Source organism: Polypterus senegalus, chromosome 9 (genome assembly GCF_016835505.1).
Source record: "Polypterus senegalus isolate Bchr_013 chromosome 9, ASM1683550v1, whole genome shotgun sequence".
NCBI lineage: Eukaryota > Metazoa > Chordata > Cladistia > Polypteriformes > Polypteridae > Polypterus > Polypterus senegalus.
The window spans coordinates 98,206,725-98,224,719 of NC_053162.1; the positions used below are offsets into that span (position 1 = coordinate 98,206,725).

Here is a 17,995-nt window from a genome sequence, read left to right on the forward strand (position 1 = left end):
AAATTTAACTAAGTAATGTTTTAAAAATGGTTTACATAAATTTTCGTTAAAGGTTACGAAAATAAATATGAAAAATTAATTTATTCAGCCGTCGTCTTACAGCCATATACATCTACCCTGTGTTTCTTACTTGTTGACTGTCCTAAAAAAATTAGAATACATTGCCCATTTTCTAACACAGCAATACCACTATAGCTTTAATGCTTCCCTCATAGTATGTAAGAAGTCAACAATGCACAGCCAGTGGCATCTGATTTTAGTAATGACAATAAATTATCAGGTAAAATTTTTTCTTTGAGTATAGTTCAACAAAAGAAATGGAGCTTTCTTTTCTGTTATCATAATATCGCATTATCATCTATTTCTTTCTAAGATTTAATTTTAGACAGTGATTATTCTTAGTAGAAGTACAAAAAACAAAATGCAACATCAAAACGGAAGACTTTTCTATACAAATTCTAACCAATAAAACAATACATTATGGAAATGGATAGGTCTTCCAATTTATATATGTTTGACATTCTTTATATATACTGTATCCTCTTTAATAAAACCCCTGTGTGCGTGCAGGTGTCCGTGTGTGTGAGTCTCCTGGTGAAGTGCGCATGCGCTGGGCCACACAGCACATGTTCAGTCTCTTCCTGTGCATTCCCTCTGCAGAGAGAGAGACAGACATACACACAGGCGCGCACGAGACAGACAGACAGACACAGGCATGCTCGAGACAGACAGACAGACACACACACACAGGCACACGCGAGAGAGACAGACAGACACACACAGGCACATGTGAGACAGACACACACACACAGAGGCGCACGCTTATGAGAGACACACACACGTGAGAGACAGACACACACACACACAGGCCTGCGAGAGAGAGAGAGACACACACACACACACGCACGCGTGCATTGTTGCAATGTTACTTTTCTTGGTTGTTTATTAAATTACAGATTTTTCAAATGTCCTTTTTTTTTCTCCCTAAATAATAAAAACCATCATTTAAAAACTGAATTTTGTGTTTACTTGTGTTATATTTGACTAATGGTTAAATGTGTTTGATGATCAGAAACATTTTGTGTGACAAACATGCAAAAGAATAAGAAATCAGGAAGGGGGCAAGTAGTTTTTCACACCACTGTATTTACATACAGTTCATATGGTCTGGAACAGATTAATTGTATTTACATACAATCCTATGAGGGAAATTACTAAGGTTCACGACCAAATCGGTTACAACCAGAGTTTTGAAACGAATTATGGTCATGAACTGACGTTCCACTGTATTACTATGAGACAAAATTACAGGCATTTTACGGAAATACAAACCAGTATTACTGAGAGAGAAAATTAAAGGCACACAATACAGTGACGCATATTACAGCCACATACAAGGTCCCTTGCCATTTAATATAGACTGTTCCTACTAATGTTTAGTTCCTACTGATGTTCTACTGTTCTAGTGCCCGTTATTGTAACAGGCTTAATGTCTAGTTTATATATAAGCTCAGCCTAAGCTACGACAAATACTGTGCAATTCTGATGCAAATTTAAATTGATTTATGACTAGCTCTTATAAGAAGTGTAATTGGACAATGGGAAGGAAGCTAACAAAAAGTAACAAAATACCAAAAACTTTTTTCATTTTTGTGTCATTTCATAGGACTTAAATTGAATCAATTACACTCTTTATTTATGTTTTTTATAAAACTGCAAGTTAATGAAAAATCATTTTATTATCGAAGTCAATATTCTGCAGGAGGACAAATGAACAGAAAATACATAAATGAATACTCACAGAGTTTTGAAAGCAATAGATTATAAGTAATAAAGACCAAAAAAAAAAAAACATGCTGTGCTCAACAAAATAAAAATTGTATAGAATAAGGATGTCACCATATCAGAATTTTGATGTTCAATGCTAATATTAGTGGAACAATACTTATTGATACCACAGCAAAAACATTAACCTCTTGCAATACCTAAATTATTTATTACACCTTTTTCTGTAGTGGAATATAAACAATATAAATATAAATAATACCAGCTTTAAAATGGTGCAAGGCTTGAATATTAATTTGTGTTAGACATGAGGATTTTTTAAGTGTAACAACAAATGGGGAAAATTGTATAATTTTGAGGGGATTTCAGCATAGGGTTTTATCAAGGATGATACCATCATAGACTACCTGATTTATTTTACTGTGTGTACATTCAAAATTCATTCTATAATATATCTCCTCCAGTAAATGAAAATAGTGCTTAAAATCAATAATAAAATAAAAATTAAAACATTATTTTTTGCTTTAATGTTGAATTAGTGAGTTCCAAGATAATTCAGCATATTTTCATTTAAGAAAAGTCTAACAACATGATTTTAAAGTCCAGTTTGTCAGTACTATATTAGACTTGCAACATTATGCTGTTGTAAGATTTATATTTGCATCATTAGCTGGCTACAAAAAATACTATAGAGTAATATTTGACAAACAAGTCAAGTTGATTCAAATTATTTCAAATGGCAATCCTCGTGCTTTCCTTTTCCAAAATTCTCCCACTTTTCTTGGCATTTATCCCCACTTTAAGGCTTCTTGTCTGTTTCACATTAATCCGTTATTTCAGACCTCTTGTAAAACACAATATTGATGTGCTGTTTTTAAAGTATTTTATATGACTGATCAAGCATTGTTACTGCTTAGTCTACGTATAAATCCAAAATGAAACTATAAGCACAACTGATGTTACTTGCAGTGATGCAGTGTAACAGGTAGACTGTATTGCAATCGCTAACATACCTTTCAAAAATATGACATACAGTTGTGCTTGAAAGTTTGTGAACCCTTTAGAATTTTCATAAAACATCATCAGATTTTCACTCAAGTCCTAAAAGTAGATAAAGAGAAACCAGCTAAACAAATGGAACAAAAATATTATACTTGGTCATTTATTTATTGAGGAAAATGATCGAATATTACATATTTGTGAGTGGCAAAAGTATATGAACCTCTAGGATTAGCAGTTAGTTTGAAAGTGAAATTAGAGTTAGGTGTTTTCAATCAATGGGACGACAATCAGGTGTGAGTGGGCACCCTGTGTTATTTAAAGAACAGGGATCTATCAAAGTCTGCTCTTCACAACATGGAGGTGTATCATGGCACGAACAAAGGAGATTTCCGAGGACCTCAGAAAAAGAGTTGTTGATGCTCATCAGGCTGGAAAAGGTTACAAAACCATCTCTAAAGAGTTTGGACTCCACCAATCCACAGTCAGATAGATTGTGTACAAATGGAGGAAATTCGACCAACAAAGACCACTCTAAGAGCAAGGCGTGTAATAGTCGGCGAGGTCACAAAGGACCCCAGGGTAACTTCTAAGCAACTGAAGGCCTCTCTCACATTGGCTAATGCTCATGTTCATTAGTCCACCATCAGGAGAACACTGAACAACAATGGTGTGCATGGCAGAGTTGCAAGGAGAAAGCCACTGCTCTCCAAAAAAAACATTGCTGCTCATCTGCAGTTTGCTAAAGATCACATGGACAAACCAGAAAACTATTGGAAGAATGTTTTGTGGACAGATGAGACCAAAATAGAACTTTTTAGTTTAAATGAAAAGCGTTATGTTTGGAGAAAGGAAAACACTGCATTCCAGCATAAGCATTCCACATTATCCCATGTGTGAAACATGGTGGTAGTATCATGGTTTACGCCTGTTTGCTGCATCTGGGCCAGGATGGCTTGCCTTCATTGATGGAACAATGAATTCTGAATTATATCAGAGAATTCTAAAGGAAAATGTCAGGACATCTGTCCATGATCTGAATCTCAAGAGAAGGTGGGTCATGCAGCAAGACAATGACCCTAAGCACACAAGTCGTTCTACCAAAGAATGGTTAAAGAAGAATAAAGTTAATGTTTTGGAATGGCCAATTCAAAGTCCTAACCTTAATCCAATCGAAATGTTGCGGAAGGACCTGAAGCGAGCAGTTAATGTGAGGAAACCCACCAACATACCAGAGTTTAAGCTGTTCTGTACGGAGGAATGGGCTAAAATTCCTCCAAGCCGGTGTGCAGGAATGATCAAAAGTTACCGAAACTTGACTGGGGATGCTTTAGTCACAAATTTTAATAATATAGCATGATGAAAAAGCAAAGTGTTTACCAATATTGTTCAATTGCAGTTAATATATCTTTGTTTTAAACAGAAGGTGCCCCAAAATTGTGTTGAATTAGCACAAACAATTAAACACATAGAGTATCACATCAACATGCTGCATTGAGAAAGCAGTGGACAACATTGTATTAAACACAAATTCATGCTGCTAATAGCACTGCAGAACAATGAGAGTACCAACATCATATATAATGCCCAACCTCTTTTGCCAAGTAAAACAAAGGGATAAAAGAGAGATATTTGAAGCATACCCAGCGCTCTGGTGGATCTCATTAACACCTCAGCAATTTTAAGTTTAGTCTCAAGTGGACAAGCCTTCCTTGAATCTTGGGTACATTTCTGGTATTCGTCTAACAGTTTCTGTAAAATAATCTTAGGAAACATATCTGCAAGTACTGCAAGACCTGAAATATATAAAGAAAACACAAAATGAAATCAATAAATTGAAAACAATTACTTCTGAGAAAAATATGACTGCATAAAATAATGGAATGCTTAGTTAAAAACTTAGAATTGATTTTGGCAAAGGTCAGGAATGGTAATTGTTTTTTTTATCATAAAATCAGCTGAGGTTTGTATTACTATAAATTTTCCCACTCTTTTAAATTATATTATAATATATATATATATATATATATATATATATATATATGAGAGGGTTGTTCACATTGTCATTTCAAGACATTGACGATGTACAATACCATTGCCGTGGGTGTGTGTGGGCAGTATGTTCTGAGTGCAACAATACAAAATGTAGGACAATGAAAAAAACTTTATAAATTAATTATATAATCAGTCATCTCCTGTAATTCCTAGTTGTATAACGTGACACTGTCAAACCTGAGAAGATTCAGCAATTGTAGTTGTTAAATTGAGTATGCACTCCAACTAGAGGGCACATTGAGTCCATCTGAATGATGGCAGCCTTACATCACCTTTATTTTGGAAACTGTACAGAATTCTTCCTTTGAGAGCACACAGTTCTATGATTTGCATGGGGGAGCAAGCTACTTGAAAAAATATTACTTTACCTCATATAATTTTTCTATCTAATAATGCATCAATTTAAATAGGTGCAGGACAAAAAAACATGAAAATGAATATCAAAAATTGAAAATGATGTAATGTTAATTGGTATTATTTGCTGTACTACACATACCGAAAATGAGACTTTCTGTACACCGCTGGGACTGGTACATTCTAGGATAATGATCTTCATTATTTAATTTAAGTGAATTTATAGACTGTATTCTTCAGATCATTTTCATGGCAGAAAGGTTAAACTGTTGTTTAACTTTTTATTTAGGGCAGAAAAATGGGACTTTTTGCACCAAAACACATTGATATTTGCAGCTACTCCATATCTCTCTCTCACACATAGGCGCTTGTCACTTTGAGAAGAAGCTGCTTGATTGAATGATGTGGCTAGCAATATGCTAGACAAAAGGTACTTTATTAATTGGGTCTTGAGCTGTGCTCACATTGTACCAAATACAGTAGAACCTCTGGTCACGAACGTTTCTGAACATGTACAAATTGAGTTACGATCAAAAAGTTTGCCAAAATTTTGCATCTGTTCACGACCACACACTCTGGTGGCGAACAAAAACACTGGCGGTCAGTTTCCCTTCCAGTTCTTACACGCCAATGATTTCCCATTTTCTTTTGTTTGTGCATACAGGGCCTAACAAAGCAACTGATGCTGCGAAAGGAGTTACAATGTTAACCAAGCAAAGGTCTCAAGTGCTGGAAGATGTGGAAAACTTGTTGCTAGTGTGGTTGAATGAGAAGCAACTTGCAGGAGATAGCGTAAGCGAGGCAATCATATGCAAGAAAGCCAGGAAGATTCATGGCGATTTGCTGAAAAAAATCCTTCTTCGAGTGGTGAAGGTGAGGAATTTAAAGCGAGTGGAGGATGGTTTAAAAAGTTTTGCAAGAGACATACTTGGTCTACTTCTTAATGATAGTCTTCAGTGTTGTGATAAATAAAATGGCTTCAAAATTCTTTCACATCCTCCTGCTCCTTCTCTTTCTAGCATTAAAGCGGCAACCAAGAACCCCGAGTGAAACTGAACAGGAGCCGCTGATCTCATTTGAGGCTATAAAGAATCACTTAAATTGATATAAGGTGAAGGCCGATTGCATTTGTATACAATTTCCCAAGTGATTAGTTGCAAATAAACATAGTTAGAACCTCCAATTATGTATTTTTTAAACAATTAGGTAGCCAAAGCATTAGATTTTTAATCTGTTTTTAATTATTTGATGAAACACATACAGTACATAAATACATATTGCAAAACTAAAAAGTTTTAAAACATGACAATGATGTGTGTATATACACGTGTGCACGCACCTGATCATGGCTATACAGCAGAAATGTGTTTTCTCTAACATTTTCTAAACTTCCTTTATTGATATATTTAGGCGAGTACAAAAAGATACGTCTGATTTTAACTCTGTTCATTTTCTTTTTGCCACTAACCCTGCTTCACATACTGTTATGCACAGATTGGTCTTATTTTGTCATTATAATGTTATCAACATCCATATCCATTATCAATGCATCATGAAAGTTTTATAGGATTAAGAAAAGGAGAGGTATACTGTGTGTGCTTGCCTCAATTTCATAATCTAGGCATGTTTTTCTTTGGTTAGAGGTATTTACATGCCAAAACCTTAAGTGATTACAGATGTGAGTGGGCAGAATTGATAGATAAAAGCAAGACAAATTGTAGTGTGCGGGAAATTCCAAGAATCCAAAATGGAATTGTGCAATCGCATGCAGGTTGGTTTCAAAAGTATACATAAAGTATGCAAACTATGCTTTAACATTTATATAAAAAGGAGAAACAGAGCTTTAAAATCTCAAAGCAAAGAAGAATTAAAATTGAGCTTTCCATATATGTCTAATAGGTTTTTGAACTTAAGTTGTCAAGAAACATAATTCTGACTCACTTGGTCTACTTTACCTAATCACAACACATCATTATCAAACACAAAAGATTGATTCTGACTTTGTTTTAATCTATATATAAAGTCTTAAAAAACATTTTGTTTTAATTTTTAGCAACCAATCTAGTTCTTTAATAATTTAAACAAAACCCAAAATGCAAACACTTTTTCTAATATACAACCATGTTTTCCACTAAAAAGAATATACTGTGTGTCTTAAAATCAAGCTCTACATTCCTTCGGTAAACACAAATTAGACAAATTTACATTTACTGTCCTGTCTATGCATTACCTGATATCACTTGTTCAGAAAACAGCTGTAGTAACATCACATGTGAACCACTCACACAGAACAATTTCCATTTAACTGTCAACTAAATGCATGCTATTCTTTTAGAGGATCTAAGCAATCTCACATTGAAATGCCACAAGCAATGTAAGCAAACGTTACTTGCAACCTAACCAAATCACACATGCAAGTAATGTTTAATTGAATAAAAAACATATAGATAGGATACATTCTTAAAAATTGCATCACAATCCAAATATTTGGATGGCGGACAAATACCAAACTTCCTATTTATCTGCAACTATTTACTACACCAATGACAACTATGAACTTGTCTAGAGTCTTTTTTGCAAAAATCACCATGTTTTTTGTGTTTATTTCTTTTCTTTTCAGTGACTGTGGAGCAAATATCCACTTCCCCATTTTAGCAGGTAGTAGTTTTGGGGTTGTCTGGTTTGGGGTTAGCTTTTTCTAAGCGGGTAACTGAAGGTCCTGACCTGCTTTATGGCTACATTTGGAGGCTTCACACTCATTTTGCCATGTCTGGAACTCTGAATCACACCACCAATATTCATAATATTTGCAACACACTACACACACATAATAAGTATTACTAAGGAAAGATGTGTAATCATTAGATGATCACTTAGTTTTTGCTTGGTAAAACCAAATTTGCTAATGGTGGGTTCAGTTCCATACTTTCACTCAGGAAAAACACATAAAACTGCAAATAAAAAATCCTCGTGCTATTCTAATAAATTATTTATGGTATTTTAAATATGGTCTCATTTTAATTATTGCACAATATTGTTTATATTAAAATTCAGCTTTTTAAACATGAAAGGAAAATCTTTAAATGCATTTCTGAGAAGTAAAATGATATGTTGAACAGTTTTCCTTGATATCGCTTACATCAATAATACTTTCTTTAAAATATAACAATTTTAATGATTAATCTTGTACCACTACAAAGTGGTTTAAAATTTCATAAAAAAATAATAAAATCAAGTAAATGAATATAATCCGTGTCTACTGTTTAGCAGTGAATTGTAGAGAGGATATAACACACAATGCAGAAAAGAACACTGAAAGCCTCAGTCTGCACAGTGCTAAAAAATTAAGGCCTATGAAAAAGTCTGCAAAATGTTTACTGAGTTTTTTGTATACTTTAAGAAGCATATGCTAATGAAAACATCTCACCACAAGTACATGGGCCATTTTGAAAAGAAGCAGTGTAACTCCAAGTTAAACTCCTTTAATTTTTGATTGCACAATATAAATATTGATCTTATTTTAATTAAAGTACTATTTAAAATAAACAGACTGGAACTACAATATCCTGAGTGGCTTGCGGGAATCCACAGAGGTAATATCGTCCAAGGAAGTTGTTTCTCATTGTCTCAGGGGAGTCTGTAGTTCTGCTGGGTTTTCTCCCCCCCATCCTTCCATTACACTGTTCTCCTGGCCAGTTATTGTACCTGGGTCCACCCCAGCAGGGATGCCAGTGTACCCACTCTTACCTTGCCATTTTCTTCCCGTCTTTTGGGAAAGATGGGTTAATATTCACCCTGTTTCTTGTGGTGCCATAGGGCTAGCCTCCTATTTGCTTAATGAACCATACTACTTCCCAGTTGCGATGCCCGCCCATGCATGTCGTCCATCACAGGAGCAAGTCTATAGATACATCAGGATGCAATGGAGACAATGCAGATACCAGCCCATGATGTGTCTGTCTACGGCAGGATACACTTGCACACATTTTGGTTTTAATAATGAATTTGTTGAACCTGTACTAACCAGAAGGAGAACTTTATATGAGTACAAATCACAGACAATTATATTACCTTGGGTGAATACACTGTTAAATAGTGAACAAAATCCACTTTTGGCCAGGTTCAGTATTTCAGTTTGCGTCCCGATTTATTTATAAATAGTACATACGCTTTCAAATCTGTTTAATTGAATTAATGATCATGAGGGGTGTGAAATTGTTCTGGAAGCAAGGTGGGAAACAAACCAGTACAGAGTGCCACCCCATCCCATGACACCCATCTGTACTCAGTCACTCAGGGGCCAGTATAGGGTCACCAATTAATCTATCCTGCACATCTTGGGGAATACAGTATATGAACAATATCCATGAAGACATGGAGACAAAATGCAAAATACAGGCAACAGGGTACAGTATTCAAATCCAGGACCCTGGAACTATGATGAAGCAGCAGTAACCACTACTCCATTGAGCCACCTGCTTATAAATAATGCACACTGAAATTAGGTATTTTTCATGGCTGTATTTTGCACAATATAACAAAACCTGTAAATACATAATAATGCTTGTTTGAAAAAGAGGTGCTTAAATTCAATATATACTGGAAAGCTATTTATAAAGGCCAGTCCTCCCAGGCTAGTTTGATCAAACAAAAATGAGATTTATCATTACTAATTCCACCATCCATAAACACTCTAAAATACAGTAAAGAACATCTAATGAATAACAAACCAAACATTTGCCAAAACAAGCATTGTGGGGAAAGGGATAAAGTAAGTCAAAATAAGAAATTAATCATTGCGCATGTATCTACACTGGATTATGCTTGCCTCTGGGAAGATGATTAAGCCAAGTCTTAGCAACTTGTACTAATGGATTAATTACTGATTCAACTTTTGCAAATATACAAATAAGACAATATTTATTTAATATTGAGTTTAACTATGAATAGGTATTCAAATTTGTTTTGTATTTTTTGATCTCTCTAAAGTTGACATTAAATGTTGTTAGAAAATCATTACCAAATAAGAGGAACTTGATTTAACAAAAAATGCTATGGTATTGATAATGTATAGTTTTTCATATTTTCATTCTGAGACAAGAATCCTTAACTACAGTACAGTATCCACACATTTTATTTACAATAGCAGAAATCAAATATTTAATGTATTTTTTTATATGGATCTGAAGTATTAAGCTATTTCACCTCAGCAATATTTGGAATCTTTCATCAAGTGCTACAGAACTGAAATTTTTAAAGCCAGATGTTCTTCCTAATGCTAATCACCTTTGTTCTGTTCTAGACAGTTTTACACTGAAAGGCATCAAGGTAAATGTAGGAAAAAAGATGATGGCTAGCAGTGCTGGTGTGGAAGAAGAAGAGGTAGTTATGTGGTATGAGCAATAGAGGTCTGAGAAAAAACTTGATTCATTGATAGGTTGTCAAAAGTGAGCACATATGACATAGTGCTGTAAAGACTAATACAGTATGAAGGTGGCAAGTGTTAATTTTGTTTGTAGTAAGCTTGCAGGAAAACTGCAGAATGCTGAAGTGGCAAGTCTAAATTTGAAAAGCAACAAAAAAGAGTTTCTGAAGAAAGTATGGAAGGAAGTATTGCTAGTTAGGCAGACAGTTGAATGAAGAGAGAGCTGTAGGCATGGCAGCAATGGCATGGGTGAGAGGTACATGGAAGAAATTCCAGCTGCTCCTAATGTTGACCTGTCTGGCATTAAAAGGAAAAGTTTATGAAACTGTCTGAGTGGTAGTATGCACTATGGGAGTGAGATGTTGTCAATGAAGGCTGAACATGAAGTAATGCTAAAAAGAACATATTTGATAATGATCATATGGGTGTGTGGAATGTTACTGAGTGAAAGGAAGATAAACACTGAATTAAGAGAAAGACTTGATGTGGGGAAGATAAGATGATGTGCTGAGGTGAAATGGGCTAAGGTAGTTTGGGCATGTGGTGCAAAAGGTAAAGTAAGACTGGGTGTACCAAAATGGCACAAAAGGTGAACAGGACCAGAGGGTATTGAAGAAGATGTTATTTGAGTGGTACTGGACAATGTGAAATGAATAGGTCTTACTAATAAGTATACTCAATACTGGGGAGAGTGGAAGAAAGTAATTAAAATTAGGGGGCAACTAGTTAATCGGGTAAATACAGAAAAAGTTGCTTAAATGAAAGGCATGTTGCAGGTTCAGCCACAATCCTGTGAAGTATAAGTCCAGATTTTGACCAGGTCACTCCAGAATATTTTCCTTATACTGTATTAAATATTTACAACTATTACAACTATTACATAATCTACATTTTAGTTTCTGCATGTTTATACAAAATAAAAATCATTTTTTTAATGAGAGCACCTCAGTTAGTCTGTCATAGAGAACAGTTTTCACAAACTATGACATTACTATCACCATGTTGGACATAAATGTATATTATGAAGATCTTATTGTAAAAAGTAATATTATAATGTTTAGAATATATATTCTCTTTTTGAATGATCTGTTCACAGAACGCTTGTCCTGAAGTCTTGAGCATAATTCAGCTTGTATTCAATGAATGTGAGATGAACATTAAATGCTACTTTGTCATCCAATTTATATGTAGCATTTATCTGATAATGTGGTAAGAGCACTACCTACAGCCAATATACAAGAGCTCAGCAGATTCCAGGATTTTATTTTTTGCTCGAGAGTATTTTTTGTATACATGACTACTTTAGCAAATGTTCATAATTTTCACATTATCTTCTTTATTTTTAAATGATGATGAGCTACTAAATTATTACAAAACCCTTTTTCAGACTATTTTAAGTGATGGATATCAATAACACCTTTTCCAGGAAATCATGAGGAATACCTTTTGACTGAACCATGTTACGCATCCAAAATTGACGTGGTGAAAACACCCATGTTTAAAAGTTTTGCACAGGATAGACTCTTGATAGTTTATTATAGTATTTCCATCTGACCACAGATACCAATTTACTGTGATGTAATTTATTCAACTCTGTGCAAATTCTTATTTGGAACAGGGCCATTAAAAGCTTAATTTTACACATGAAATACAGCTACCATAAAAAAGTAAAGCTGAATGAAATATTTGTTTATTCAGGCACTCTATCTATTAGAGTATAATAACATTTAACAAGAAAAACTGGCGCTGATTCAAAACAAACAAAATTAAAGGGCAAATACATTTTTATATCTTTAATCTCTTACTACATACAGTGCATGAAGCACACATAGTTCAGTCTTGTATAATGTACATTTAATAGTGTAGTGTTTTTGGTCCTTACCTTGTATAGCTGACAAATACACAAATGAATCTTCATGTTCAAGGTTCTCCAAAAACACCTAAACAATAGAAAAAATGACAATCAGCTTCTTGGAATACTGAATATCAGCTACGAAAAAGAAGAACCAGAAGTATTTAGGGAGAATGCAATTTTAATTTCTTTGTTCAAAAACATTTTCAGAAACAGCACATTCTCTACTCCTGTAACCCCTACAGGGGAAAAGGTAGGAGCAAGACAAGACAAACCTCATGATGAAGAATAAGACGTAAAAACATAACTCAGAATACCACAGACAGTAAATCTTACCAGCATAGCACTCTTGCCCTAAGATATGAAACTGATGTGGTTTAAAAAAAAATTTTATAATGTTTCAGACATGTTCTACATTGAACTCAGGACTATTATTTCATATTTAAGTGTTATGTTAAAGAAACAAGAAAATTAAGTTATAAATGATTTAATACAAGAGTTTAACCACAACCCTTTTATTATACACATATACCTGTTTTATTCTAAACATATTCTTTAATGCAAATTTTCTGTCTTGGTAAACAGAATTCCCCTAATGTATCCTTAAGTAGATCTATCCCAAAAAAGTCCAATATATTAGCCCCATTTTACACATTCAGGAAAAAGGTTATTCATTTTAGATTTGACTGATTTCCCATTTAAGTAACTTTGTTTCTATTTTGCTGTCATTGTTGGTCTGATATTCACAACATGTCATTAAAATAAAAGAATAGTTTGATTTCTTAGGCTGTGTAGGAGAAATGTATCAATTTGCATTCTAATCCTGGAAAAAATATGAATGATTGCAAACAAACCAACCAAACACCTTTTAACCCAAACTTGCCCAAGCCTGCTAGTAACATGCAATCCATTCCTGTTTTTAATAGCTTTCAGATAGATTTCGTAAAACAATATGTATCAGGGGATACTTAGGCCATCAACATACCCTCAAATAAAGCATCAAACTTACCAGTAATATTTTCTCCTCACAATTTACAGCTTCTGCATTTTTACTCTTAATCATTTGAGTCAGCTGTCTTAGAGCAGTTGCTCTTGTAGGAATATCCGGATGAACTGCTTCAAGAATACATTCAGATACTAATTTCCCATCCTCACAATTTCCATGATCTTTGCTTTGATCATTATTACAATTTGTGCCCACTAAATTAATTGGAATATCTTGGTTTATTTTGCTCTGTATGTCTGGAAAACTACTTTCTTTTATAGCTGTCTGCTCTTTCAAATGTTCCTGTCCTTTTCGATTTCTGTCAATAAATGTAATTGTTTCTTCGTTTTTTAATTCATGATTTTCATTTCTTGTACACTTTCTGCCTTTTTCAACATTTGCATCAGGGGGAGCCACAGTGTTTTGAGATGACGCTTGTTCAGAATGTTTCTCTGCTTTGGTGTCATCCTGACACATGGTTCTGTGAGCAGCATGGGTTACAGTTTCAGGAGTAAAGGCTCCATGGGTGGCAATGGTTATGCGTAAATCAGATGCCAGCTCCTGGATAATAACTTCAGGATGATGATCAGACATTTCTTGCAGTAGTGGTAATATATGCTTCAGTGCAGTATAGTCTTCTGATTTCAACTTAAAGAAAGAAAAAAAATATATATTTAAATTGTGAAAAAAAAACACAATTCAAATATGCTGTAGTTTGTAAAGACTTGGAACTTGAGAAATGATTCATCTTAGTTTTGTGTAATTTTCTATTACAAACACCCCAATCCACACTTGGGAGTTCTACAAACTAAAAAAAAGCCAACATTTTGGATAGTGCATACATACCAAGCAAACATTTTAGTAGTTCTGAACTCTACCATTGCCTAATCTGTCCTTACCAACCCCTTGCCAGTTGGTAATCTTGTCACTGTGTTCTGTGTTTGTGATTTATTGAAATCAAGTTTAAGTGTCCACATTCTTAAAGCACACTGGGTACAGTAAGAATGAATGAAGACTTGACCAACATGTTGCATCAACCAGCCCATCAACATTTCCTCTCAAAACATACCCTTATGTTTACTTATAATTGTGTATACTGTACATGCAAAACTCATATTCCAAGGAAGCAAACTTTATTGAAAAGGGAACTTGACTTTTACACAATATCACTAAATTATTATAAAGAAACACTCTCTATCTGATGCATTGCCAAGAACAAACAACCACTTGATTTTCAAAATCACTTCTTTGCTCAGATGTTCCATATGTTACCATTTTAAAGTCTCTGACCCAAACATTTAAACAGGCCTGCTCATGTCTCTATTTGGCATGCAGCTTTAAAAATATAAACAGTATCATTTTGACCAAAGTTAACAACTAAGTTCTCAGGAGAAACATTTGGTAAGCCATATATAAGGTGAAATATCTTTTAGGCTTACTCCTACATGACTAAGAGAGTTTAAATGACATGGTGTGCCTCCAAAGAACATCGTACATAAATGTATACTCTCATCTGGTCATATAAGGACCAAATACTATGACTAGAACTCCTTAATATAAAAGTATGGTGCACAGACTTAGGTACTGCAAAAAGTAAATTAAAATGAATTACTTAATAAAACATTAACGAAACAGGATAAATCAGTAACTCTTCCAAGCAAAGTATGTGTAAATGTTTTGTTATTTTTCTGTTTTATGAATTTAGAAATAAATATTCTAGTTTAAGTTAAATGAGCTCCAGATATGAGAAATAATCTGTTTGGTCACTATCTATGGCTAAACTATATGAAATCAGAAAAATATTTTAATGATCTAAATTATCTCAAAATAGATAAAAAAAAAATAAAGATTTCAGTTTAATCCTTCACATTGCCAGTTGTGCCATTTGTTATTTTCCATTGCATGTAAACTGTTGAGGCCATACATTGTCACACCACATAGATTAAACAGATCCTTTTACGTTTTCAAAAGTTTTCTAAATAAATACATATTAACACATGTAAAATTGATTTTACACTTTAGTACCCTTCATGGCACAACAGAAACATTTGCCGTCAATCATATTAAAGGCACAGGTCATCCCCAGCAGAGTCTTAAGATAATATGTTACAGCCTTCACAAATCAGGAAGTGAACTGCTTATCACATATTATACATTGGCATTTGTTGAGCCCTGTGCCGACTTCTTTATTTTGCTACTGTAAGACCTCTGTTGTTTATATACTGCACATTCTAGAGTCATGAACTGGAACTACATAAAAAAGAATTAAAATTACAACATGGGTTTCCAAACAGAAATTTAAACTTTCACTTGTTCATATAAGCCACAGAATAAAAATGAAACAGCACCTTAACTTTAGAGTTTTATTTCTTAGATACTACTCTAATAAAGTAAAATGGATTCGGCTGACTATATTTGTGTTTTAATTTGATTATTAATATCAGAACTAATACAGGTTCCATACCCTAGACCATCTCACCCTACTCTTATCCCTTTTGTAATACAGATACTTTATATATAAAGCTGTTTTGTGTCCAGAGTACTTCAGCATAAATTTTCAGATATGGAGTAAAATTCGGTCTTTTATTTTTTTAAGTAAGGTGGCATGCCTGCACCCATGCCCGGCGGGGATGCCTGGAAGGACCAGGAGAGGGACAATACCTCTCCTGGACCACAGGAGGGCCACCAGCAGGAGGGACCTGGACAGTTGTGGAGCCCTGGAGGCCAGCACTTCAGCCACACCTGCAGAAGCTTTTTGGTCAAAGTGAAACTCTCATGATATAAATGACGATGACTGTCAACAGAACACAGAAATTTACTGGTAATTACCGATCCAAAAATGAAAAGTACGACTTTCATTAAAGTATTCTTTTTAATAATTAAAAAAATATCACTTTTATCATGAGCTATTTAATTTGACAGAATAAGCAAAAATATGACTGACATAAGAGTGATACAGTGGTAGCGCTGCTGCCTTGCAACATGGAGGCCAGGGTTCATGCCCTAGTTTCTCCCTATGTGGAGTTTACACATTCTCCCCTTGCCTGTGTGGGTTTCCTCTGGGTGCTCTGACTTCTCCCCACAGTCCAAAGACATGCAGATTAGGTGGAAGGGGGTACTAAAATGTCTCTGGTGTCTGTATGTGTGCTCTCCCTGCAATGGACAGGTGCTTTGTCAAGGGACTGGTCTTGCCTTAATCCTTATTCCACTCAGGATGGACAAAGTGGGTTTAGGGGATGAATGGGTGGATGGATGGATGGATTACTGGCAATTTTTTAATATGACATGTTAAAATTGAATGAACCATTAATATTTACTCACTGGCTATATTTACAATACTTTTTAAATACCATCAAGCTGTTTGAAAACAAGGGAAGATGCTTTATACATAAAATGCATTTCCATTATTACTTCAACACTACCGAGACAAGTGACACATTTTTGTGCCAGAAAAAAATTAAAGGTCATTGACAGATTGTGGAAAAAGAAAACTTATGCTTACAATCGTGAGAAGCCAGCAAACTCCCCAAAATAAAAATTAGCTTAAATTTTAAGTGGTTTTCATATTCACTCCTGGGGGAAGCAGGGGCTACAGATTTTCACGCCAACTAACTTTTGCTGTGACACTTAATTAAGCTAGCTCTTATTTTTCCTTTTTTTGTTCAATTTTTACTACTTTCAATATTTCCATGTGGAACAGGGATAATTAAGTTTTCTATATCATGGCTTTAAGATTTTACTCCTTCTGCTTTATATTTGACTTAAACAAAGAGTATAAGTGTATTATAAACTGCTCAAAAAATAAAAGAAACACTTTGAAAACACATCAGATTTCAATGGGAAAAAATCATGCTGGATATCTACTAAACTGATGTGAAAAACTATTTGCCCCCTTCCTGATTTCTTATTCTTTTGCATGTTTGTCACACAAAATGTTTCTGATCATCAAACACATTTAACCATTAGTCAAATATAACACAAGTAAACACAAAATGCAGTTTTTAAATGATGGTTTTTATTATTTAGGGAGAAAAAAAAATCCAAACCTACATGGCCCTGTTTGAAAAAGTAATTGCCCCCTGAACCCAATAACTGGTTGGGCCACCCTTAGCAGCAATAACTGCAATCAAGCGTTTGCGATAACTTGCAATGAGTCTTTTACAACGCTCTGGAGGAATTTTGGCCCACTCATCTTTGCAGAATTGTTGTAATTCAGCTTTATTTGAGGGTTTTCTAGCATGAACCGCCTTTTTAAGGTCATGCCATAGCATCTCAATTGGATTCAGGTCAGGACTTTGACTAGGCCACTCCAAAGTCTATTTTGTTTTTCTTCAGCCATTCAGAGGTGGATTTGCTGGTGTGTTTGGGGTCATTGTCCTGTTGCAGCACCCAAGATCGCTTCAGCTTGAGTTGACGAACAGATGGCCGGACATTCTCCTTCAGGATTTTTGGTAGACATGGTTCCATCTATCACAGCAAGCCTTCCAGGTCCTGAAGCAGCAAAACAACCCCAGACCATCACACTACCACCACCATATTT

At 34.7% G+C, this 17,995-nt stretch overlaps 1 protein-coding gene across 1 annotated transcript in view; it reads right to left on the reverse strand.

Annotated features, from left to right (window-relative positions):
* tango6 (transport and golgi organization 6 homolog (Drosophila)) overlaps nt 1-17,995 on the reverse strand; it is a 177,235-nt gene that overhangs the window by 77,140 nt on the left and 82,100 nt on the right. The window contains exons 13-15 of the mRNA XM_039763515.1: nt 13,480-14,103; nt 12,501-12,558; nt 4,428-4,580 (exon numbers count right to left, since the gene is read on the reverse strand). Coding sequence (XP_039619449.1) covers nt 4,428-4,580; nt 12,501-12,558; nt 13,480-14,103 — 835 coding nt within the window. The remainder of the gene's footprint in view (nt 1-4,427; nt 4,581-12,500; nt 12,559-13,479; nt 14,104-17,995) is intronic.